Genomic DNA, 24,045 nt, shown 5'->3' with positions numbered 1-24,045 from the left:
GTAGGTGTCCTGCCTACAAAATTTCCTATAAAAGAGTTAATTTAGGCATTTTTTGACTGTAGATATGTGTGTGTGCGCACATGCAGATAGACATCTCTTTGTGTGTGTGAGACCTCCTGTGTCAGGACATGGCGGAGGAGATTCAGTCATTCTCAGTTCTTCCCCCACCAGGGATTTACAGGAAAGGAAGGCTTGGAGGGACCCCAGGGGCCAGTAGGCATGTATGTAAGTGATACCCGTCCAGTGATATCGAAATAGGTTTTTAATCAGGGGGAGTGGCCTAACTGTACTCATGGGGAGGGGCTTAATTAGTACCTTATAAGGCAAAGTGTGCATGTGAATCCATCCACCACATGAAGATCCATGGATTGATTCTCTCCAGAGACACAGCTGACTTTTAATTTCCATTATGGAGACTGTCCAAACTGCAAAAGCTCTGTAATTGTCTGCAAATTGCAAGACTGTTGCTAAACAGGGCTTAGTGGGGAGAATTTAATGTGTTTTGTTGGTCTTAATTGACTTATTTCAATCTCATTAAAGGTTTAATTAGTAATAGCTGATGTTTTGAATTGTTTATTTAAACTGTCTTTGTACCAGAAAGTGCTTCATTTCACTCATTATGTGCATCATTAGTTTGTGTAAGTCTATCTATCTATCTATCTATCTATCTATCTATCTATCTATCTATCTATCTATCTATTTCCATCAGGGTTTCCCAGGAGCGGTTGGCATACGTGGGAGACCAGGACACCCAGGAGAGAGGGTAGGGGATCAGTGCCTTTAATTCACACTCTGCTCTATTTGTGCATCTGCTGGGAGTCTCAGCATTCTTACGCAGCAGGTAGGGTAGATTATGAGAAAATGCAGCACTCCCAGATACATTTTTGTGGAATATACCCATCAGTGTCCACCAGGGAAATGCGTAGATGTTGCTTCTCCTCCCAAGCCTTTTACGGGGCCTCACATAGGGTTTTTGCATCCCTTTCCCTAGGGGGAGCCTGGAGTCCGAGGCCTGCCTGGACCCCCAGGGAAGAGTGGCCCTCCGGTAGGCATGCATCTCCATCAGCCCATCAGCCCACCTGGTCGCTTCATCACTTCCATTGCAGAAATGAATGGGGGAACAGAAAGATTACTCTTATTACCATAACGGGCTATTTTCGGCATGATTCAAACACTGATGCCAGTGTCAGTATGTCCTTCCAATTCCATGTCTCACAGCCACCTGGACTCTGTGTCAGGTACTAGGGATGACGGATAGGTAACTCAGCAGACTGCCTGCTGGCGGGGGCAAGTGGGTCTCTGACTCACCAGTACAGCTCCTTAACCACTTCAACACCCTGAGTCTCTACATACTATCATGTATTTGTCAGCAGCGCCTGTGTACTGTACTGTGTGTTTGCGGGTTGGTGTTTGGGATGGAGAAAGGGAGAGAGAGGCTCCCTATCATGCTCTGTGTCTAGGCTTAATGGCATTGAAAATTGTTACAGTAATGTGTTCGCGATAATGATGTTCCAGAGTCCACCGGGTCCCCCTGGGGAGAGAGGACCCCCTGGCCCTCAGGTGAGTTGCACTTCAGTGGTGTGGAACTTACAACTGGGTATAGTATGTTTAATGACTGCATCCAGTTTGGGGATTAGAAATGAACTCTTAACCATGTTAACACTAACTGACAGCTTGGGGAAGGAGATAGGAGCACACTGTTACACGTTTCTTGTGATGTCATTTATCAATGTATCATGGGATGTCGCTCCTTCCAGGGCCGGGTAGGGGAGCCAGGACCCCAAGGACTGCAAGGGGCACCAGTGAGTGTCAACACTACATATACCGTAAAATCCCTATTTAACGCCCCCCACCCATTTTTGAAAATACCCAGTATGTTTTTTTGAAGTAATCAGAAAAGAATGAAAAAACTTACCGGTACCAAGTTTTAAATCCCAATCTCTTCCGTAGCCCGTAACAAAAAATCGACAGCGGCAGCAAAGATTAAAAGGTGTCATTTGTTGACAGGATGCTAGGGGGTAATATCCGATGTACTGGTGACATTTGCATGAACTTTTTAGGGAGAGAAATGATGATCGATTTCACTACCATATGACCTCTAATAAACGCCCCCCCCCAGGGAGCTTTAAATAGGGATTTTACGGTACATTTATGTTTTTTTTTTCTTTTCGTACAGACTTTTCTCCAGAGGGAGGTATCACTCGCAGTGAACAAAAGTGCATAATCAACAGACGAAGAGCTTTATTACAGGATTATCGACGCACAGTTTTTGTGTGTCTGATAACACCAAGTTTCTGGGTCACGTGCCTGAAATAGTTACCAACAGAAGTGACATTCAAACTGCAAATTCATAGATAAACGTAGCAGAGGGTGTCGGACTCTTTTACGTAGCTGCCAGGAGGTAATGAGTCTGAAAGAGATGGGTTTGAGACCCTTCTTTAATTATATGACATTGAATTATGTACGAGACCCTTTTGAATGCTAGCTACTTTAAAAGGTGTGGAAAAAGACTCAATTCAAGGCTAAAAATCTCCAGTTTTTTTCCTCAGATTTTTTAGCGCTTGTCCTCAAGTGAAATGATTCTGTTGTCAAAAAATACTGGCAGAAAACATCACCCTTCTCACTTCTCCGGCAGGGTCCTCCAGGTGCTCCAGGCCCAAATGGTGGAGCGGGTAAACGGGGGCCTTCAGGAAGCTCGGGGCCCAAGGGCCCTCTAGGCCTGGTTGGCCCACCTGGAATTCCAGTGAGTGGGTTCTTTTTCACCAGCATTTCTGTTTTAAGTGCTTCCATGGTTCTTCGGCAGCCTCTGTCTTTTGAGCCTTTTTTTCTTAAAGCTATTTCAACGTGATTCTTTGAAACGGTGTTTGAGGACACTGAAATCTATTTAAAGCTACATCTCTGCCAGACATCGTTGTCATGGCGGCACGACAAGCTTTTGCTCACTCCATGTTTCCATGGTACCTCGTGAGGCGTTCTGGTTGTGAACCAAACCCCTTCTGAGCCACCGATAACCTCAGTTCCTGATTTCTTTCACACATCCATAATTCATGATGTCCTGCAAAAATAGTAAGACATGTTTTGTTAAAATGGTCTGAAATTAAATGAGATACCTGCTTGTGGTCGAAATGTCAATATGCATGCGATCAGAGTGACATCCTCGATGTGCGGCGTGTGCAGCACACTGAACAGCCTAAACTTTTCTCCATGATGGCTTATCAGAATCAAAAAAGAAAAAAGGGAAACAACGACATAGCTTCCTCTCTGGTTCCCTGTCAATTTTCTCAAACTGAGTCAATTTACCCCAGTTATAACTTTCAACAAGGTACAGTGTGTGACTGGTGTCATTTCCTGGAGTTGCTTTAAATAGTTATGTCCGGTAACATGCTGTACTCGGCTGAAAATGCCGTATACCTCCAAGGGCTGAGCTTGGGTGCGGAAATCTCGTCTATGGCAAATGTAGTCCCTTTTGGAATAAAACAGTGGACAGCTCTGTTAACTTAGTAAATAAATTTAATTGGCACTATATGCGGGTGCATTTTGGCTGGATGCCTTCGTCACTGTGTGTGCAGACTATGCAAAGATGTCTATACAGTTTATAGAACATGAAACAGGTTATGGCATCGTTAACATTGGGCAAAAATGTAACACAAAGGAGTAACTACACGGGGGGATGCGGTGGCACAGTGGGTTTGGCTGGGTCCTCCTCTGTGGTGGATCTGGGCTTTGAGTCCTGCTTGGAGTGCCTTGCGGCAGCCTGGCGTCCCATCCTGGGTGTGTCCCCTCCAGCCTTGCCCCTTGTGTTGCCGGGTTAGGCTCTGGCTCACCGCGACCCTGCTTAGGATAAGTGGTGGTAGAAACTGCATGTGTGTTTTGGTGGCACAGCAAGTAGCACTGCTGTCTCGTGGTGCAAGAGGACGTTGGTTCGATCCCCACTCAGTCTGTGTGGAGTTTGTATGTTGTCCCCATGTCTGTGTAGGTTTCCTCTGGGTGCTTTGGTTTCCTCCCACACTCCAAAGACATGCTGTTCAGGTTCACCTATAGTGTGTGAGTGACAGAGAGATTATGTTCCACTGATGTATGGATGAGTAAGTGCTGTATCTAGCAGTGTAGGTCACCTTGGTGAATAAGGTGTGAGGGCTGATAACACTACATAGAGTTCATTGGAAGTTCCTTCCAATGAGAAAAGCATCTGCTAAATGAATAAATGTAAATATGGTGATGCAAAATTAAGAATGGTCACCAAAAGGCTGAACTGTGCTGAATCAAATACACACACACACACACACATTGTCTGAACCGCTTGTCCCATTTGGTGTCGCGGGGAGCCGGAGCCTAACCTCTCAACACAGAGTGTAAGGCTGGAGGGGGAGGGGACACACCTAGGACAGGATGCCAGTCCGTCGCAAGGCACCCCAAGCATGACTCGAACCTCAGACCCATCAGAGAGCAGGACCTGGTCCAACCCACTGCACAACCGTGCCCCCCTGAATCAAATATAAAAAGTAAATCAGTTAACAGTCTGTGTACGCTACATAGTATCCATTGTAAGTTGCTTTGGAGAAAAGCATCTGCTAAATAAATAGATGTAAATGTGTGTGAGTAACTACACAGTGCACATAATGTAAATCAAGGATGACACAGTTTGTGGTAGTCATCAAGAAGGTAATACTGTAGTAACAATGATATAAACAATGAGGAGCAAGAGTTGAAAGACATCTCCTCAGTGAGATCATTAGTTCAGATGGTGTTTAGAAAGTGTATGTGGCCAGAATCCTGATCCAAAAAACATCCACCACCAGCCCACTGTGGCAATTTGTCTAATCCGAGACCTTGTAAAATTGTATTAAAATGTCTGGCAATAGGACATCCATCCTCATCCTTATTTCTAATGCAGCATTTATGTTCACATATTATGTTTTTTAAGGACCTTGGAGTTTTTTTTTTTTACTCATTATAAAAGGCAATGCAGGAGTTAAAGCACATATGATTCTTCTCTTTGCTTTCCATACTTCAGAGGAATCTTGGTGTTTGTGTCCATCGTTATCACAGCATTACAACAAATTATTATAAGTGTTTTGAAGTTGACTTACAAACACATGGACCTTACAAAACTGTGGTTTTTTTCAGGGAAAGAAGGGTGATAGTGGGTTGTCGGGGCGAGCTGGTGAAAAGGGAGACAAGGTGAGTGCTGGGTGACTGGGGAAGGAAGGCTCCTTTGCTTATAGGATGGGGTTGGAAAGTATGGTACTTTATGGATCCTTTATGGCTGGTGCTTTTTTAATCACACACACACACACACTGTCTGAAACCACTTTCCCAAGCGGGTCGCAGCAAACCAGAGCCTAACCCGGCAACAGAGGCAGGGGACACACCCAGGACAGGACGCCACTCCATCACAAGGCACCCCAAGCAGGACTCGAACCCCAGACCCACCAGAGAGCAGGACCCGGCCAAACCCGCTGCACCACCACATCCCCTATTACTTTATTAATCCCTGCTGGAAATTCACATACAGCAGCTTAACACACGACATGTAAAAACAAAGCGTACAGTTATACCTAACAAAATAATAAATAAGTTTCCAAATTTTCTTAATTTATACGTTACCGTTACACTGGACGATAAAACAATTAAAGGGCCATCACTCAAAGGTACTTAAGGCATGTGGGTCTCCATGGTAAAGGTTCCCTTTCTGTCCAGGTCACAGCTGGATGACTGTGTACTTTTTAGATCTGAGCCGCCGCCTTGCGAAAAGCCAGCAGATATTGTCACAGCCCTGCAGAAATGATAACAATGTTATATTAATATAGTATAATATATTATGAAAATAATGTAAATGAGCTTTTGCAATGTTGTTTCCTGTGGAAGGTTAAATTAATATATAATGTAAACTCAAATTTAAATTTTAGGGGATGCTGGGACCTCAAGGAGACATGGGACCACCTGGGCTGGAGGGACCACAGGTTTGTACGGCTCACCTCAGGCATGAAGGTCACTGAGTGGCTCAGGACACCTATGGGGCCGGGGAAGGGAAGGTGAAAGCCTCGCGGGAGAACGTTAACCATCCCGGCGGGCCCAGCGCTCCGTTTCCGCATTCGTTTCCTTCGTAGGCCATGCTGTTTGTGTGATGAGGAGGTTATGATAGGGGTCTGTGTGCAGGCAATGCAAATGTAACAACAGATAGTTTGTTGAGTAAACAAATCACACACAAGGAGAACAACAGCCACAAATTGCTTGTTTTTTAAGATAGTTTTGCTCTGACTTTCTGGGTCAAATTTGTTTATCAAGTCTGTTATGTTTACTATGAGCTCTATTAATGTATTATGTGTCATGAATACATTAACCTTCATTGGAGGTGTTTCATTAATGTGTTTCCAGGGCGATCCGGGACCAAGAGGGGCAGATGGGGACCCGGGAAAGAAAGGGGAGCAGGTGAGTGACAGCGGGAAAATGAATAAACACGACTGCCTCATTAATTTTTTTTGACATTCTTAAGCTGTTTGATTTTTCACAGCCACCTGTTTTTCATGAGTCATGATTACTTCCTAACAAAGCAGCGCAAAGCATCCTTGGTCTCCAAGGTGAAATTCCTCTTCATCGTCTCTCTGCTTCTGGTCCTGGCGCCCCCTTCACTACGTATTCAACTTCGCTTATGTTAAGCATGACATCTGGGGCAGCGGTCAAATGTAATAAAAAGTAAAAATAGAACAGAAAGTGTCACAGCTGGCCATGAATTATTGAGCTCTTTATATCCCTCTGTACGTAACATACCATTTCGTAACGTAATTTACATATTAACTCGAGGCAGATTTTTAATTTACATATTAACTCAGTGCATAAAATGTATGTGTCTGATCTGTTTGTTTCATCGTTGCTGAATTGTGTGTGTTTGTGAGGATTACACCTGTGTCGTCCTCCTCGGTGCCATATTCAAGCGGGATAACTCCTGCAGTTTATATTATTATTACTACTACTACTAATATTACTACTACTTCTACATATGAGTCCTATGGAATTCTGGGTATTGCTCCCGTAAGGCATTGCTGTCCAATAATTCTTCAATCATACAAAGTACAATTGATGTACAGAGACTCTTAAACAGTTGATTTACTTTTTAGATTTGATTCAGCACAGTTCAGCCTTTTGGTGGCCATTCTTAATTCTGCATCGCCGTATTTACATTTATTCACTTAGCAGATGCTTTTCTCCAAAGTGACTTCCAATGAACTCTGTGTAGTGTTATCAGCCCACACACCTTATTCACCATGGTGACTTACACTGGTAGATACACTACTTACAATGGATCACTCATCCTTACATCAGCGGAACACACTCACACACTATGTCTATGGGTGAACCTGAACAACATCTCTTTGGACTGTGGGAGGAAACCAGAGTACCCGGAAGAAACTCACGCAGACACAAGGAGAACATGCAAACTCCACACAGACTGAGTGGGGATCAAACCCATGTCCTCTCACACCACCCAGATGCTGTGAGACAAAGGCTACTCGCTGTTCTACCGTGCTGCCTATAACACTTGATGGCAAGTGGCATGGTGTCGCAGCGAGTAGCACTATTGTCTCTCAACATCAGAGAAGTATGAAAGGATGTGGGTTCAATCACCAGTTAGCCTATGTGTAGTTTGATTCTTCTCCCAGTGTTTGTAAGCGTTTTCAGTGTGTGCTCTGGTTTCCTCTCACAGTCTAAGGACATACTTTCATTTGAATTGGTAACTCTAAATTGCCTTTAGTGTGTGAGAGAGAGAGTGCGTTTTGCTTGTGTAGAAGCTAGTGACTCGCTGTAAGTAACGTACTGTAGTATGTCTAGCATTTGGTGGAAAGGTGTAGGCTCATACTACTACATAGTGCTCACTGGAGAAGTCTGAAACCACTTGTCCGCTATGGGGGGGGGTCATCACTGACAGAGCCGAACCCACTAACATGGGGTGTAAGGCTGAAGGGGGACACATCTAGGACAGGACATCAGTCCATCACAAGGCACCCCAAACAGGACTTGAACCCCAGACCACCTGAGAACAAGACCCAGTCAAACTCACTGCACCACCATAGCTTTAGGGAAGGATGCTCTATTAAAAAAGTTATTATATTGACTAATGGTGAATACATTTTAAAAACTTCAAAGAGGGAGAATGATATAAATATTACTTTGGGAATAATGGTTGGCAGCTTGTTTTGGTTGGAAAACTGAGGTTATGTAATTGTGTCAGCTTGCTCTTCTGACATCTCTAATATGTGGTTTATATCTTCATAAGGGCATGAAGACATCTCGTTTTGGGTGATGGTGTGAGTATGACAGTGTACTGCAGGCCTCTCTAGTCTTTCTCTCTCTGTCTCTTTGCTATGACAGGGGGACCGAGGTCCATGTGGAAATCCTGGCCCCCAGGGCCATGCTGGAGATCCAGGGCCACAGGGATTAAAAGGCCTTCAGGGACACCCAGGACCAAGGGGCAAGGAAGTGAGTGTTCCACACTTTGACCTCTGACTCTCACACTTTCATACACCGCAGGCACCAGGTGCGCAGTGGTCGTACACCCTGGATTTGTAATAACACGTCAGCATTGAAGGCACTCAACTTGATTGCTCCGGCAAAGAAAATCAAACAGCATAAATGGGTGCGATTGTAAGATGTGTAAATTTCTCTGAATGTGACTGAAGTGCCTGCCAGCCAAACAAAATAAATAAGCCAGCAATAAATTAGCCCTTGTCCTTGCCTGTTGTAAGACTTAGAAAGTCGGCACTCAGCTGAACGATACGAAAAGGACACGGTGGAATCATTTTTTGGACGCTGAGCTGGAAAATAAAACACACTGCAGGGTGCTGCCCTAATGGAAAATCATTATTTTTCTGCTTCACTCACTTACATTTATTCGTTAGGCTGAAGCGTTTCTTCAAAGCAGCTTACAATATTTGCTTTCTACATTGAGCTACTCGCATTGATTTAAGCTTAGACTGCTGGGTCATTTCAGGGTAAATACCTTGATTGTAGGCAGGAGTAGGGATTTGGACCCAGTTCCTTCAGTTGGAAGGCGACACTTCTAACCACTACACCCCATTTGGATCCATGAACATTGGACAAACTGTGTCTCTTTGCCAGCTGCTCTACCCTCTCTAGGGTCCAAATAGAGTAGCAGTGCTGTAAACCCTCCTGTGTTCCATGTTCTTCTCATTCACAGGGGGATCCTGGCCCTCCGGGTGATGTTGGTGACCCTGGACCCAAGGGAGACAAGGTCATAAAAAATATTTCATATCGATGCATTCACCATAATGGACACATCAGGGTGCTGTAGTTACTGTACACACATGAAACACAAGTGTGTGTCCCTCCAGGGTCACTGACCATACCTTCTCTTTGTTAGTACACTTAATTTTTTAATTACAGTGGTTGTGATTCATGCACCTGTCAATTAGAAACTTGAACCCACCCCCCTCAAGCATTCACCTGGATTTGTTTTTTTGGGGGGGAAATAAGTTAAAGATTCACCTTCTATTCACCAGTCCTCCCTTAAGATTGGGTGAAGATTCACCGGTCGTTCCCCAGTCCACAAAATATGTCGGGTCAAGATTCACCTACTTTTACCATTGTCCGTCTCTGTGGCCATCTTTGCATCTTTTCTAGACATTTGTCATTGTTCCAAGCGGATGTAACACACCATTCCTTTTTCTACTTGCAGAAACACCTTCGCAACTTATAAGATCAACTTTTTTTGTGACATTCTTGAGTGCTTGTGCTTTTGTTAAGCTTTCGTTAAATTTTATTAAGCTTAATATTTGTTGGCGCTATGTGTGTACATGCTTTTACACAGGAATGTCAGTCCGAAGTCTCAATCGGTCTTGGAGGGGGTCAAAAATTAAGATATTCATACTATTAAATGAACGGCCTCTATCCCGATTCTTACTGTAATCAACAACAGTATCAGAGCTGTTAGGATTCATGATATTTATGATTAATTCAAAATGCCAAGCAAAGGACAATCACTCACCCAAGTTATTTCCATAAGTCATAAGGTCAAGAGCTGAGTGGTTATCAGAATGACGCCTGAAATTGATCTCCATTTATCAAAAAATATTTTTTGCAAACAAATTAACCAATTTATAAGTGTCATGACAGTAAGGTATTTTCTGCAGTACCCTATCTTAAAAAACACATGGCACTGATCCTCCGTGTCTTGAAGTCAAATTATCATCATCCCAGACACGGCTGCCGTGCGAATAATCACTTCGTATAATTTTTCGGGAAGGTTTGTTTTGTAAAATAAAAATAGATTTTAAAAGGAAAATGTATTATTAGTGTTTTGGTAAACATGAATTGTTGGGCGAGTTCATCAGTAGGGGTGTTAGCAATGAAAAATTATTTTCAAGGTGCCTCACTGTACTACAAGTTTGAACAATTTTTTCAAATACTAGCATATTTTTAATTTGTACAGAGCAAAATATCTCACATATTTATCAAAAATAGGGCATTATTTCTCGAATATTCTTAAGGTCCTCTACGCGCGTGCGAGGATTTGCTTATATAGTGAGTACAAAGAGTCGTCTATAGTACCGCTATTTCACGATTCGGCAATAGTTCGAACCTTGTTCGTCAAAGTTTCATATTGTAATAAATTAAAAGGTCAAGATTCAATTCGTTTGTACAATTCCTCAGTGAACATTCGCCGCCGAATCGACATCGAATCCATGTCGGTGCTTGAGGAGGTTGGGTTCAAGGTTCGGATTGACGGGTGCTTTAAGTCAGCGTGCATGGTGATTTAATTCAGAAACCAATGAAGGTGACTCTAAAATCAATGTGTGCAGTCCCAGCCCTTGGGGCCTCGAGCTGTTCAGCCCTCCTCCGGAGTTTCTCCTCCATTTGCGTGTATCGAGCTCATTGATCCCCCTGTGAGCTCAAAGCCATGACATTACATCTTAGAGTGAAGGTAAGATGTGGCTCGAAAGCTCACTTTGAAAGTTCAGGAGTTTCGCGCTGCAGGCTGACTCTAGGCCAAATCTAGGAGTCACGGCAGCAAGTGTTGCTGGGAGCACATATTCGAGTCCAGGTGCATCCATATCTGACACGTTGGTGCCTTCATGTTGACATACACTGACATTTATCAGTGGTCTATGGCCGTTTTGTGGTATCCGGGGTAGGTGTGGAAAACGGGGCAATCCTTGATCCTGAGCTTTCCAGGAGGTTCAAGCTCTTAACATCACTGCATAGTCATATTTCCATAAACAATCTGTAGTAAGAGGAGCTGTCGTCCACAGGGAGACGTGGGCCCTCGGGGATTCTCAGGGCAAGAGGGGCTGTCTGGGACCCTTGGGGCCAATGGGAAGAGAGGGCCGAAAGGAGAGAAGGGCCACATGGGTCTGCCGGTGGGTGTATGAACAGCATCCTCTGATTGTCATGGCAACAGACAGTCACTGCATGATGTGTCTTCCTTATCTCTCCTTGTTGCTGTAAGAATGACATGAGCCTAACCTAATTTTTTTTTCTTCATCAGATGAAATATGTTCCTTTATTCTGTTTTCTGACTGATATCACAAACGTTGCCTATAAGAAGGGCTAGCTGTAGGACTTTGTAAAGTGAACTGGAAAATTACTAATCCACTGCAAATTGATGCTGATGATGTGTGGTGAGTAGGTGTGAAGCGGAGGTGTCCTGCAACGGCATGGCGCATTTAATAAGCCTTCTGTTTTTACCAGGGTGAGGTCGGACTCACGGGAGGAACTGGACCCGCCGGGTTGTCAGGGCTACAGGTGGGTGACCATTATAGGCTCCTTCATTTTGTTTTTAAAAGACCACCTTAATTGCTTTTAAATTCATAGAAAGGTTAACTGTATTATTTAGAAGAGAAGAAGGCTGTCTATTCTTTTCTCAGCATGTAAGACAGGTGTAGTTGTAATAAAGCTTGATGGTAAAGCCCAGCTTCCTCTTCTCAGTTTTAAAAGAGTAATAGTGGTTGCGCTTACAAGACGAGTCTAGTGACAAAAAGTCCTTGCTGTCTTCCTGTAGGGTGTTACAGGTCCTGTGGGATCACCAGGATCGGATGGTCCACTGGGGAAGAAGGTGACCGTGGAACACAATACTGGATCGTCGCGTCTCAGCCGCTCACTTTCTGTGGTGTTTGTGCGCGTGAACCACTTAACCTGCACTGCCGTGTCTTTCAGGGGGAGACCGGGTCCAGGGGTGTGACCGGAGAGCCGGGACCGCAAGGGCCCGAGGTGCTGGCTCATACCCTCTACCTGTGGTTTACTGTTGGGTACTCCTTTCATGGGTGTAAATAGATGTGCATAAGGAAAGACGGGAGTGTCTTCACGTAACGTGAACAACAGCAACGTGTTTACGAAGGGATCCAGTAATAAATGCTTTCTGTATTGGATGTAGACTTTATAGACTAAGTTTGCCAATATGCTTTTATTATGATTTTCTATGTCTTTGCAGACAGGGACCATATTTTTGTTCGTGTGTTTTTTTTTTTCCCTAGTCAATTTGGTGGCCAATCATCCACATTAATGGCCCTACTGTTATTTAAAAATGTTAAATAAATTTATTTCAGAACTCTAATTCAAAATTAAATATGTATGCAACACCAAACGCACGTAGAGAAAAGTAAAAGCTTTTTGAAGACAGTGGATGAACAGTGCGATAAACAATCTTTCACTGATGTACACTCATACATTAACTGAACATTTCTGGAAACATTTTTTACATAATAATTTGGCTCAACACAAGACAAGACACAAAAACCCTTTGATCAAGGGTACTACAGCAGGTAAGAAGGCCAAGGCCTTAAAGGGCTTAACCATTATGCCACCAGTTACTGGCCAATGGCCACGAATGTCCATTTTACCTGCTGTAGTACCCTTGATCAAAGTGCATGCTTTGAATTGTACTGTAAAAATTTCTGAGTTGTATAAACAGGTTAATTGGTCTAAGAAAGTTAACACTATAAGTCTCTCTGGATTAAAGTGTCCACTAAATATTTAGTCAAAACTTCAAGTGACTGGTTCTTTAAGGTCTTTGCTTTTAGGTTTGCAAGCTGCTGTAATGCTGTTAATTTTTATCCACAGGGGCTGGCTGGGGAAACAGGAATGAAGGGGGACACTGGGAAACTGGGAGTTCAGGTGAGTATCCCCCCAACCGCATTGTGTACATCACGTGACACACAGAACCATCAACAAAGCCATAGACACACATACATACACACATTCGTAATGCTGAGATGTGCATTGAGCTGTGTGTGTACTGGGGGGTGTGGTGGTGCAGTGGGTTTCACTGGGTCCCGCTCCCTGGTGGGTCCGGGGTTCGAGTCCTGTTTGGGGTGCCTTGCAATGGACTGGTGTCCTGTCCTGAGTGTGTCCCCTACCCCTCCAGCCTTGCGCCCTGTGTTGCCAGGTTAGACTCTGGTTTGCCACAACCCCACTCGGGACAAGCGGTTTCATTCAGTGTGTGATAAACTCACATTCATCTCTGTCGTAGGGCTCACCAGGAAACGTTGGCCCAAAAGGAAGCTCTGGCCCCCAGGGACTGCCAGGTCCCGAGGGCGAGAAGGGCAATCCAGGGGTCAAAGGGGAACCAGGGCAGCAGGTGAGGTAACTGGGGCTGTTGTTCCACTGGATCCCACAGCTGCCCTACTCAGTCTCTTAGATTTGTGACGATGGAGAAACTTCTGAAACTCAAGGCCTTGCTGTTCTTCCCCAGGGACCAGAGGGTTTACCAGGCATCAAGGGGCCACCAGGCTTGCTTGGATTAGAGGTACTGTTGAAGAATTTAGAATTCAGACTCTCTTAGTTTGATGTTGTAAAAAGCTTTATTTATTCCAAGTATCTTCACAAAAACAGCATACTGGAGTAAAACCACAAAGAGAAGCTCCCTGAGCAATGCATTTTATCGATATATTTATCTCTGTGGTCTATAAGGGAAGGGACATGAATATTCATAAGTGTAAAACTTCCAACATACAGCATGAGTATACATGACAATACCCATGGTTAGTCTGCAACAGTCCCATGTTAGAGAAATGGTTTACAAAACATATGCACATCATTATTTTTCCCTCTCAGTACAATGACCTCAGCCAAAGATCTCACCCACATTAGCTTTATTTCTGCTTCTGCATACCCACCTTGAACTCACGATAAGCAACATCTCCTCAGAGCATTTATTATGACTTGTACAGTTAAAACGCCTAGCCTGATACGATGACAATACGCAACCGACTCTGTGGTTTGTACAGGTTGTACATATTTATGTCTATTAGTTTGTTCCTGTGTCGCTTATCTAATCTTATTCTACCTGTGGATGCCACCATCCTCTAGGGGGTGCCAGGGGAGACAGGTGCACAGGGGGCACCAGGACTACCAGGACATCAGGTGAATTCTCAGGGTTCACATAGCATTTGGAGGAAATTGTCTGGTTGCCATGGAAACTGACTGCGCTGTACAAGTCTCTAATGGCTGTGAAGAACAGAAATAGTGTGAAGTGTCGTTTAATAGCTTCAGGTTCAAAAACCATGTGGGACAGGGCAGTTTTCAATACTCACAATCATTTGCATATGTGAAAGCTCTCTTACAGTTTTGTCAAGATGAGGAGAAAGTTCACATCATAATCTCTTTTGAAACTCCCTTTCCCGTGTAGAAGGTGGTGCTCCTGTTCGTTGATTGTTGTTTGGTGGTTATTCCAGGGTGCCACAGGTAGCCCAGGGCGTGATGGGAAACATGGGCCAAAGGGAGAGAAGGTAAACATCACATTGTGTGTACTCCTCTCTCTTAATGCCCTGTACAACATGCCTTCCCTGTAAGTTGGACACCTTTATTCTGAACTTTTTTAATCTGAATACACTGGCTCCTCAATTTACAAACCAAGCTGGCTGTTTGTAAATTGTTTTGTTTGTAACTCCAAGCTCACTTTTACCCCCATAAGTCACAATAAATACAACCAATTCTTTGTAGGACTAGGCAGGTGAACACTGGTCACAGTCACTCCACTACAAAGGGACATTTTAGAAGAGGTTTGTGTAGAAAATGCAGTTAGTTAAATAAAAAAAACGCTTGTATGATCAAAATTTCATGACTCCACCGTTTGTAACAAAAGGAGCGTGAAGTGTGGACTGTGCAGTGTACGTGGATTTCTTGAGCGCACAAGGAATGGTTACTGGGCTCATTCTCACAGCTTTGTGTTTTAGGGTGAAGCTGGCAGAGATGGAAATCCAGGAAAGTTGGGAGCAGTTGGAAGACCGGTGAGGGTCTTCCTTGTTAAGATGGAAGCTTTACTCGCCAAGTCGTTTCAGTGTATGGATGCTGGTACCATGTGAATGTCATAGTCTTCCAAACCTGATCAATTTCCCTCAGGGCAAACGAGGAAAAGCTGGAATGAGAGGTTTGAGAGGACCAAGAGGAGAAAAGGTCAGGGGTCAATGGCAATGCCAAATTTCTTTTTGGACACATTGACTGATTTTTCATATAGTTCCCATGTCACAAGGTTGGTCATTGCAGCGGTTCAAGTCACTCATGTGTCACTCATACAGTATGATATACGACTCGTGTGCATTTCTGGTTACTTGTGGCTGCGTAGTTTAGCTTCAGAACCTCTTTACTGGTTTTCCTCCAGGGAGACAGTGGGGGCATGGGGATGCCTGGACCTCCAGGGCGACCAGGGTCTGCAGTAAGTCCTCGTGGCACCTGTTTCATACTTTTCCATTCATGTGTCATATCTGTGTCAGAAAAAATAGGTGTGAACAACAGTTGTCTTCCTTTCCATGCACCCTGACCGCAAACTTTCCTAGGGAGTTCCAGGTCTTCCAGGAGTAAAAGGAGACCAGGGTGAAAAAGGGCTGGAGGTATAACATCACCTGACTGTGAAATCTGATAAAGTGATTTTGTTGAGTGCTGTGATATATAGAAATGCTGATAACACCATTGCGTACTTCACATTAATTTGTCATCAGACCAAGTAAGTTTCCATTGCATTCCTCATTGATTGCTCATAAAGGTTGTGGCTTTGTTAAGCAGTAATATTGTCCGTCATCTTTAACAGGGTGAGAAAGGGACAATGGGATCACCTGGCCCACCTGGAGAAGGCGGTTCTAAGGTATGACTTGACTTCTCTCATTCTTTAAAACAGGGGTTGAGTCCTCTTCTTAAGCTTTCTTCGGAGAAGCAATGCTAATCAACGCCGGTGAGGTTCACAACTGGTTCAGTTATTGGCTGCTGAAAGAGATCTGCACATTCAGCTGCCTGCCAAAACCAGGGTATATGCCACAGCACCTAATTAATTTGATTTCTTATAGAGGCTATTAGATGTAATATATTCCCCCACAGTTGCTGGATCAGAAGGAGACTTTCGTATAGCTAAATGATGCACACTGGGCTACCACATTCTGTGTGTATCAGAGATGGAATAGTGATTGTACAGTCTTGGTCTATGTCCAAGTTTCAGAAAATGGCTGTTTGTCTTGGTTTGAGTCTTAAATGATCAAGTCTTAGTTTCGCTGTGGATCTCACAGCACCAGACCTTTTTCATGGTGTTGATCGTCTTGGTTTGGGGTCCAAAGCACTAGATCTTAGTCTTTGTGTGGATCTGAAATCACCAGGTGTTGGTCTTGGTGTGGATCTAAAATCAGCCAGTTTTGGTCTTAATGTGGATCTATAAGCACTAGGTGTTGGTCTTGGTGTGGATCTAAAAGCACCAGGTCTGAGATTTGGTGTGGATCTAAAAGCACTGGGTGTTAGTTTTGGTGTTGATATAAAACCACTAGGTCTTGTTTTTGGTTTTCTGAGTTTGTCTTGATGTGTGTCCTGATGATGTTGGTGAGGGTATAGGAGTATTGGCTCTCTTTGTGGGTCTTCATCTTGATTGGCCTGTTCTAGACTCTTCTTCTGTATACACATGAGTGTCTGTATAAGATGTTCAAGCAACTTGTGTTTTCTTCAGGGCGTCCGAGGCCCCCCTGGGGAAGCAGGACCAACAGGACAGAAGGGAGAGCAGGTAAACAGCAAATTTTGTTCATAAAAATATATTCTTCTGTTTTAATGACATACTCGCTGATCAAATGAACAGTTAATACACAGGCAGTTTGTTTATTAGTTGATTCACTACACATGTCCACAGTTATCAATATCCCATTCCAGGGAGCTGGAAGAGCTGCGGAAACCTGGAAGACAGAGGACAAAAAAAAATGTTCTGAAATCTAAAATTTCACACTCTGCGATTCATCATTTGTGGGAGACATTTAGATTATATGCTTTCTTGTGGTGTTAATACGAGACCGTCAAACAAGCAAGTGAACAAGTGTAGCGTTGCATTCACTGAGCGCTGGAGAGCTCTCATCCCCTGAGCTGGGCTTCTGTAATCACATGGAATTAAGATGATCTGCTGAAATGAAAGCACTCTGTAGCTACTCTGAACTGTTGATCACCTTCCATTAGATGGGTCACTGATGAAAATAATTGCCTTTTACCCAAACTTATAACATACATAGCCTGTCCTATTGCAAAGGGTTGTTTGGTGAACCATCTCCCTTGTTGATGCAGTATGTAAACAGACTCTTTAGGCAAAGCTGCATACAGTATGGAGACATGGGGGAGCTCACCAAGACTGTATTCCTTCTTCAGGGTGACATTGGCCCCACTGGACCGAGAGGGAGGCCTGGTGTCCCTGGACTGCCCGTGAGTTGTCTCATAAACATATTGCAAGTGGTCCATCGTCTATAACAAGGCAGTGTGGTAACTTTAATGAGCCAGCCAAAACAAGGCAATTTACAGGAAATGAAGTTCAATTTATGTGGAGTGACTGTACCTGCAGCTGAAGTATATTTCAGAAGGTTTTTATTCTCTCCATAGGGCCTGTTTGGACAAAAGGTAAGTTGATGCCCAGGGGCTGTACTGCAGTAGATGTAATTTAAGATGTAATTTAATTTAAGTATATGGATGCTGATAAAATAAATTGTGTTAAAGCTGGGTGCAGATGGAAATAACTAAAGTATCACTGCAAAACAGGAGACAATGTTACCCAAATATAGTGTTTAGAGATGAGAAGGAATTAAAGGGTTTCTGCAAAAGAAGCTCTCCGCTACGGTGCCAAAGCAGTAAATGTTTTGCGTTGAGTTTCAATGGCGCTGAACCAAACCAGCTGCATGAATCTTTAATTTTTGCACATTTATGTAAACCGAAGTAAACTGTATTTCATTAAATGAAGAATAATCCAGTGGATGATGGGGAATGAGGCAATTAATGAGCATGTCTACTATCAGGGGCTGAAAGGATTTGATGGACCTCCTGGGCCAGCTGGCAAGAGGGGCCCAGATGTGAGTAGTCATCATGAGCTCATTCCTAAATAGATTCTGATGTAAATTAGAGGATGGCAGCTCTGCTATATGCACCAGATTGCACCCTGTCTGATGCTTCAAAACTTGCTGAGAATTACAGTATCATAAGCGTACCCTTTGGCTGTTTGTGTTCATTATAGGGGCCGCCAGGACCCCCAGGGCCCCCGGGCTCCTTGGTGAATTTCACTCTGGCACAGATTAAGGCAAGTTTTCATGTCTTCCTATAAGCGCTTATTCTTAATATATACAATTATTCAGTAGCTTTGTCTTAACAAACACTAATTTAATTTCTTTATTTTCCAAGCCAAGGAAAGGAGATAAAAACAATATGTTTTTTTTGTCTCTTCGGCTCTATACATATATTACTAGAACTGATGGAAAGAAATTAACTTCAAAGATAATGAAAATCTCAGATATAGAGAAAATATGAAAGGGGGTAAATATTTTTTCACGGCATTGTATGTATGGTTTTATCAATAATTGGTGCTGTATATTGTGCATCTGTCTGTCTGTCTGTCTAAAAGTCTTATTAATTTCTCACCCAATCCTACTGCCTGACTTTTTGTCACTGGCCTTAGGACCTTATGTACGTGGCAGACAAGCCCAACTACCCGCTGATCCGGAGCCTGCTGGAATCCCTGCAGCAAGACCTGCGGCTGCTTCTGGACCCCCCTGATGGCACCAAGGAGCACCCCGCCACTACCTGCCTGGAGCTGCAGCTCTGCCAGCCCAACTACACCAGCGGTCAGAACCTCCATTGTTCATCCTCGCTGTGACTTCAGCACAAATGTGGCTGGTTATACACAGGTAGCAGGTAGCTTAATGGTCACACACCTCAACATATTGAAGCTCCACTTTTAGTCCCAGAAGTACTGAGGTAGGGGGTGTGGTGGCGCAGTGAGTTGGACCGCAGTCCTGCTCTCTGGTGGGTCTGGGGTTCGAGTCCCCCTTGGGGTGCTTGTGACGGACTGGCGTCCCGTCCTGGGTGTGTCCCCTCTCCTTCCAGCCTTACGCCCTGAGTTGCTGGGTTAGGCTCTGGTTCCCTGCGACCCTGTATGGGACAAGTGGTTCTGAAAATGTGTGTGTGTGAGTACTGACGTGCAGCATGTTGGTGTTCCTCTTGCTCCCTTTGTTAATGCCGATATTTTACCTTTTGTTGTTGATATTGCTCCTGCTTCTGTCATTGATGATAGTATTTTTTCCCATTGTTGCTGTTGTTCCAATTGTTCTCATTCTTGTTCCTCCAGTTATTGCTGTTGTTTCTGTTTCTGTTCTCATTATTACTGTTCTTGTTCCTGGGATTATTAATATTGTTCCTGAGGTTGGCATTGTTCTCATTGTTTCTGGAGTTGTTGACAGCCTTGTTCCCATAATTTTTTTCATTGCTTCCTGATTTATTTAAACGTTTCCCCCTTCACTGCTGTTCCTGTTCATGATGTTGTAAATGTTGTTCGAAGCGTTGCTGATCTCTGAGTCGTCACTGCTGTCCACATGTTCCTGCTGCTCAGTTAAAAGAACAACAATTGGAGCAATATTTACAACATTGTTATCTTTCTAGGGCTGTATTACATCGATCCCAACCAGGGCAGCCCTTTGGATGCGTTTCTCGTCTATTGTAACTTCACTACTGAGGGGGGGAAGACGTGCCTGTTGCCCAGGGAAACACAGGTCATTTGAAATGAATCTTTGCCAAACAAGAGAGCTCTCCGTAAAATATCCCATCGTTCTTTACGGTGTGGTGAACTTCTGGTCCTTCAAGAGTAATGTCTGCTGCTGAAGCTGTCACCTTGTAATCCAAAGACCAATACCTGTGCCGTGATGGGAATTTCTAACTTCTCTGCCCACAGATGCCCATCAAAGCATGGCTGAAGGATGCTGGGGAGCAAAGTGCGTTCCTCTGGCTGAGCACGCTGGACAAGGGATTTCAGGTGGGACACAAACCCCATGTTCATTACTCACTTCTCCGATTGTACTTCACCCTGTGATACCAGCATGGGAAGTGCTCACCTTCATTGTATCATCCCTCGCAGCTCGAGTACCCGGGAGCCAGCATTGTACAGATGAGGTTCCTGCGGCTCAACAGCAAGGTGGCTGTTCAGACAATAATCTTCTCTTGTCAGCGGGGAAGCAGGCAGAGCCAGCAAGAGAGGGAGGTTAAATTCCTGGCAGACACAAGGAGGCAAAGCTTTCTGGGCACACTCCGGGACTGTGTGGTATGATTTCTTTGGCACGTTTCCTGAACAATATCGTACTTGGTCTCCCTTTCAATGTACAGGTGGTCCGCTGCTTACAGCTCATGTGACTTACACCAATCTGGACTTACAATGGCCACCGCGTTATACAGTGGACCCTTGAACAACGCGGGGGTTAGGGGTGCCGACCCCCAACGCAGTCAAAAATCCGTGTATATCTTTTGACTCCCCAAAAACTTAACTACCGATAGCCTTCTGTTGATCGGAAGCCTTACCGATAACATAATCAGTCGATTAACACATATTTTGTATGTTATATGTATTATATACTGTATTCTTACAATAAAGTAAGCTAGAGAACAGAAAATGTTAAGACAATCATAAGGAAGTGAAAATACATTTACTGTACTGTATTTATCGATACCATAAGTTTACGTTGTCTGTTTACAAGATGAATCGACTGTCTGTCCATCTGCCAGTACCTACAGCAATACTGTCTTATACAAAATACTGTAGATGTTATACATATTCCGTGTATTTTTTGTGCTAGTAAATGGTAAAATAGACTAGTATCTACATATATATTATGCATTCATGACATACCTAATTTTTTTGATATTTGTAGGCTACACAGTTCGTCTACGAGTTTTTTTTCAAATTCTCGCAAATCTCTAAAAAATGTTCCAATATATTTATTGAAAAAAATCTGCATATAAGTGGACCTGTGCAGTTCAGACCTGTGTTGTTCAAGGGTTAACTGTATTTTTATTATTATTATTCTACATCAGTAGTATTATAATATGAGTAATGTGTGAAATTACTGAAAAATTTAACAAAGCCCTGTTATACAATATAGCACTCATGAATGTTAATTAAATATGAGTATTTATTATAAACTATAAATCCTTATGGTTTATACAATACAGTATAAGTTGGTCTTTGAACAACACCGAAGCTGACTTATCGTGGAGTCACTGAACCCTGTTGTTAGTGGAGAACCACCTGACAATAACAGGAAGTGAGACATGATTGATTTGCAAATTTTTACAGGTGGGTAATTTTTACTGGAGAAATTGAGGATTAGAACTTTGATCAAGAGTACTATGAAAGAGGAGGTGCATGGTGGTGCAGTGGGTTTGGTCAGGGCCTGCTCTTCAGTGGGTCTGGGGTTCAAGTCCTACTTGGGGTGCCTTGCAATGGACTGGTGTCCCATCCTGGGTGTGTCCCCTCCCCCTCCGGCTTTACACCCTGTGTTGCTGGGTTAGGCTCCGGCTCCCTGCGACCCCCATATGGGACAAGCCGTTTCAGATGATCTGTGTGTGTGTGTGTGTGTGTGTGTGTGTGTGTGTGTGTGTGTGTGTATAGACACAAGTGGGGACAGAAGTGGGGATTCAAACCTAGGACCTCCAACTGTGAGGGGGCAGCCTTAATGACTCCAGACATGTGCTGCTCTCAGTACACTAGAATCTAAAGCTGTAAGAAAGGACAGTGTATAAAATGTATGCTATGGATATGCCTTGAATGAAATCACTAATGAAATTAGGACTTCTTTAATACATTTGAATAAATCATCTGTGATGAGAAGATTTGTTATTCTTGGAACAACAGTAATGAAATATCAGCAATACGGTAGTCTTGTGATGACAGTGCTCAGTGGCTGACACATTGTTGTGTTGATGCTGTAGTCCCACATGGAATCAGAGGAACTGGGTCCACGGGAGATGATGTTTCAGTTCGAGGACCTGGATCTTCTCCCCATCAGAGACCTGGCGGTGTCCATCAGCGGTGAGAGAAATCACAGCTTCACACAGGAGTTTGGCTTCACCGTGGGACCTGCGTGCTTTAGCTAGGCGGACAGGGGCACCCGGGAAACCCTGCCAACACAGCGGACCAGTCAGGAACCAGAGGAGCTGGAGAAAACAGGGCCAAAGGGCATCTCTCTTCTTTTGTTTTGCTTTTGCCTCCGGCCATTGCCATGGAGAGGACTTTTCTTTTCATTCTTTATTTATGACCCCCAGAGAAGGCAGCAGTATCACCAGGCACAAGTTCTGTAGGAGGACTATTGCTTTTAAATTGTTTACAGAGACATTCATATTGAAACGTGCTAATTTATACATTTTTCTTTGTTTTTTTTTAAATGTATAATGGTACTTTTTCCCTCGTTTTGTAGCAGTGGTGTACTTTGTATTCTGTGAGTGGTATTTTTTGTACCTGATTCTGTCCACGTCGACTCTGGGTAATCCCAAGGCACACTTTGCTTGCAGTGCATAACAACGTGTTCTGGTGAGGGACACAGCTAATATGGGATTTACCCAATAAACATGCCTCCATGAGTTAGCACTCGGTCATTGTAGCACCCATAGGATGATAAGCAAACGTAATCCATCTAATCAACACCTGAGGTAAATCATATCCTCTTGAGACCCACCAAAAATATACTCTGTTTTGGATACATTTCTAGGATTTTTAGTTTTGCAAGCCCTACGTCCAAACACGTGCTGTCATTTAAAAGTCTAGAATGTCCTCTATAAAGAGCTTTTGGTCATTACAGCATTATAGCATCTACAGGTGGGCAGGTACACTTAAAAACAAATGTCCTTCAGAGTGGACAAAATTGAATGGCTCAGAGGGTATGGAGCCTTACATCCCAGTTTCTGAGCCAGAAGTCCAAAATCTCAGGTTGAACTGAAAAAACAACGTTGCACATTCATATTCCTGCACTCTAATATGTGTGATGCTACCGAACATTGTGGTTCATCTGTTGACGGCTGAAATGGTGCATAAGGGATGGATTCACTTTGTATAACTAACGGTCTTATTTTATCACTAAAGCCACCTCCTTAAGTTCGACATGTGCAGTAGTCTGGCTTTTTGGGGAGCATCTCATCTCATTTTCTGCTCTTGTATTCATAGCCTTGTGGCCGTCACCTTTTCATAACAAGGTCTTGCTGCGTTCACGTCCAGACTAGAGCGATCTAGTGGAACTCAGATGCGCTGGACTACATTTGCCTTGGCATCAACATCATTCTTCAATGCTGCTGGACACTTATTCCCTTGAACAAAACAGGGAATGTGGCCTCCATTTTAGCCAAAACCAGAGGAAAAAATCTGTCCTTTGTTGATTCTTCAGTTTATAAAAACATGTACAGAATGGAACCTCTTGTAAACTGTAAACTTTTTTTTTTATTTTTCTGTAAATTGGTAAATACTCTACACAGTGCAAGGAGGACAGTTAAATACGGTTGCCTTAGCTGGCTGAGACAACTCCTCGGTGCTACTTCACACATCACACTCCCTTTTTACAGCATTTTGCGGTTGTGCTGTTGTCTTCATGCTGGTCATTTGATGTGGACATATTAAAGGTGTGTCCTTGCTTTCATGATAACCTGTCAGTCCAATAAACAATATTACACTTGTGTTGGGAGTGTGACTCGGTGTGTTCAGGTTGTCTGGTTTCAGCCATTTTTAATGTCCATGTCCTGTTGGGATTCAGTCTTTAAAATTAAAATACCTTTATTAACATA

General features: G+C 43.5%; 2 protein-coding genes across 2 annotated transcripts; both read left to right on the top strand.

Moving 5' to 3' along the window:
- The first annotated feature begins 128 nt into the window (after positions 1-128).
- On the top strand, positions 129-15,246 carry LOC114909080 (collagen alpha-1(III) chain-like). Its single transcript, XM_029252841.1, has 20 exons — positions 129-221; positions 992-1,045; positions 1,516-1,560; positions 1,758-1,802; positions 2,636-2,743; positions 5,128-5,181; positions 5,910-5,963; positions 6,379-6,432; positions 8,371-8,478; positions 9,197-9,250; positions 11,268-11,375; positions 11,707-11,760; positions 12,017-12,070; positions 12,172-12,225; positions 13,075-13,128; positions 13,484-13,591; positions 13,706-13,759; positions 14,323-14,376; positions 14,688-14,800; positions 15,189-15,246. The coding sequence occupies exons 1-20, from the start codon at positions 129-131 to the stop codon at positions 15,244-15,246; spliced, it is 1,380 nt and encodes a 459-aa protein (XP_029108674.1).
- LOC114910677 (collagen alpha-1(II) chain-like) lies at positions 15,070-22,620 on the top strand. The gene is made up of 15 exons (XM_029252608.1): positions 15,070-15,242; positions 15,355-15,408; positions 15,614-15,667; positions 15,789-15,842; positions 16,040-16,093; positions 16,937-16,990; positions 17,617-17,670; positions 17,845-17,862; positions 18,255-18,308; positions 18,470-18,532; positions 18,908-19,073; positions 19,888-19,997; positions 20,177-20,257; positions 20,360-20,542; positions 22,207-22,620. Exons 2-15 carry the CDS (start codon positions 15,376-15,378, stop codon positions 22,369-22,371), a joined length of 1,143 nt encoding a protein of 380 aa, XP_029108441.1. The 5' UTR covers positions 15,070-15,242; positions 15,355-15,375; the 3' UTR covers positions 22,372-22,620.
- Positions 22,621-24,045: the final 1,425 nt, after the last annotated feature.

Source organism: Scleropages formosus, chromosome 6 (assembly GCF_900964775.1).
Source record: "Scleropages formosus chromosome 6, fSclFor1.1, whole genome shotgun sequence".
Lineage (NCBI taxonomy): Eukaryota > Metazoa > Chordata > Actinopteri > Osteoglossiformes > Osteoglossidae > Scleropages > Scleropages formosus.
This window is presented reverse-complemented; position numbering and strand designations above follow the sequence as displayed.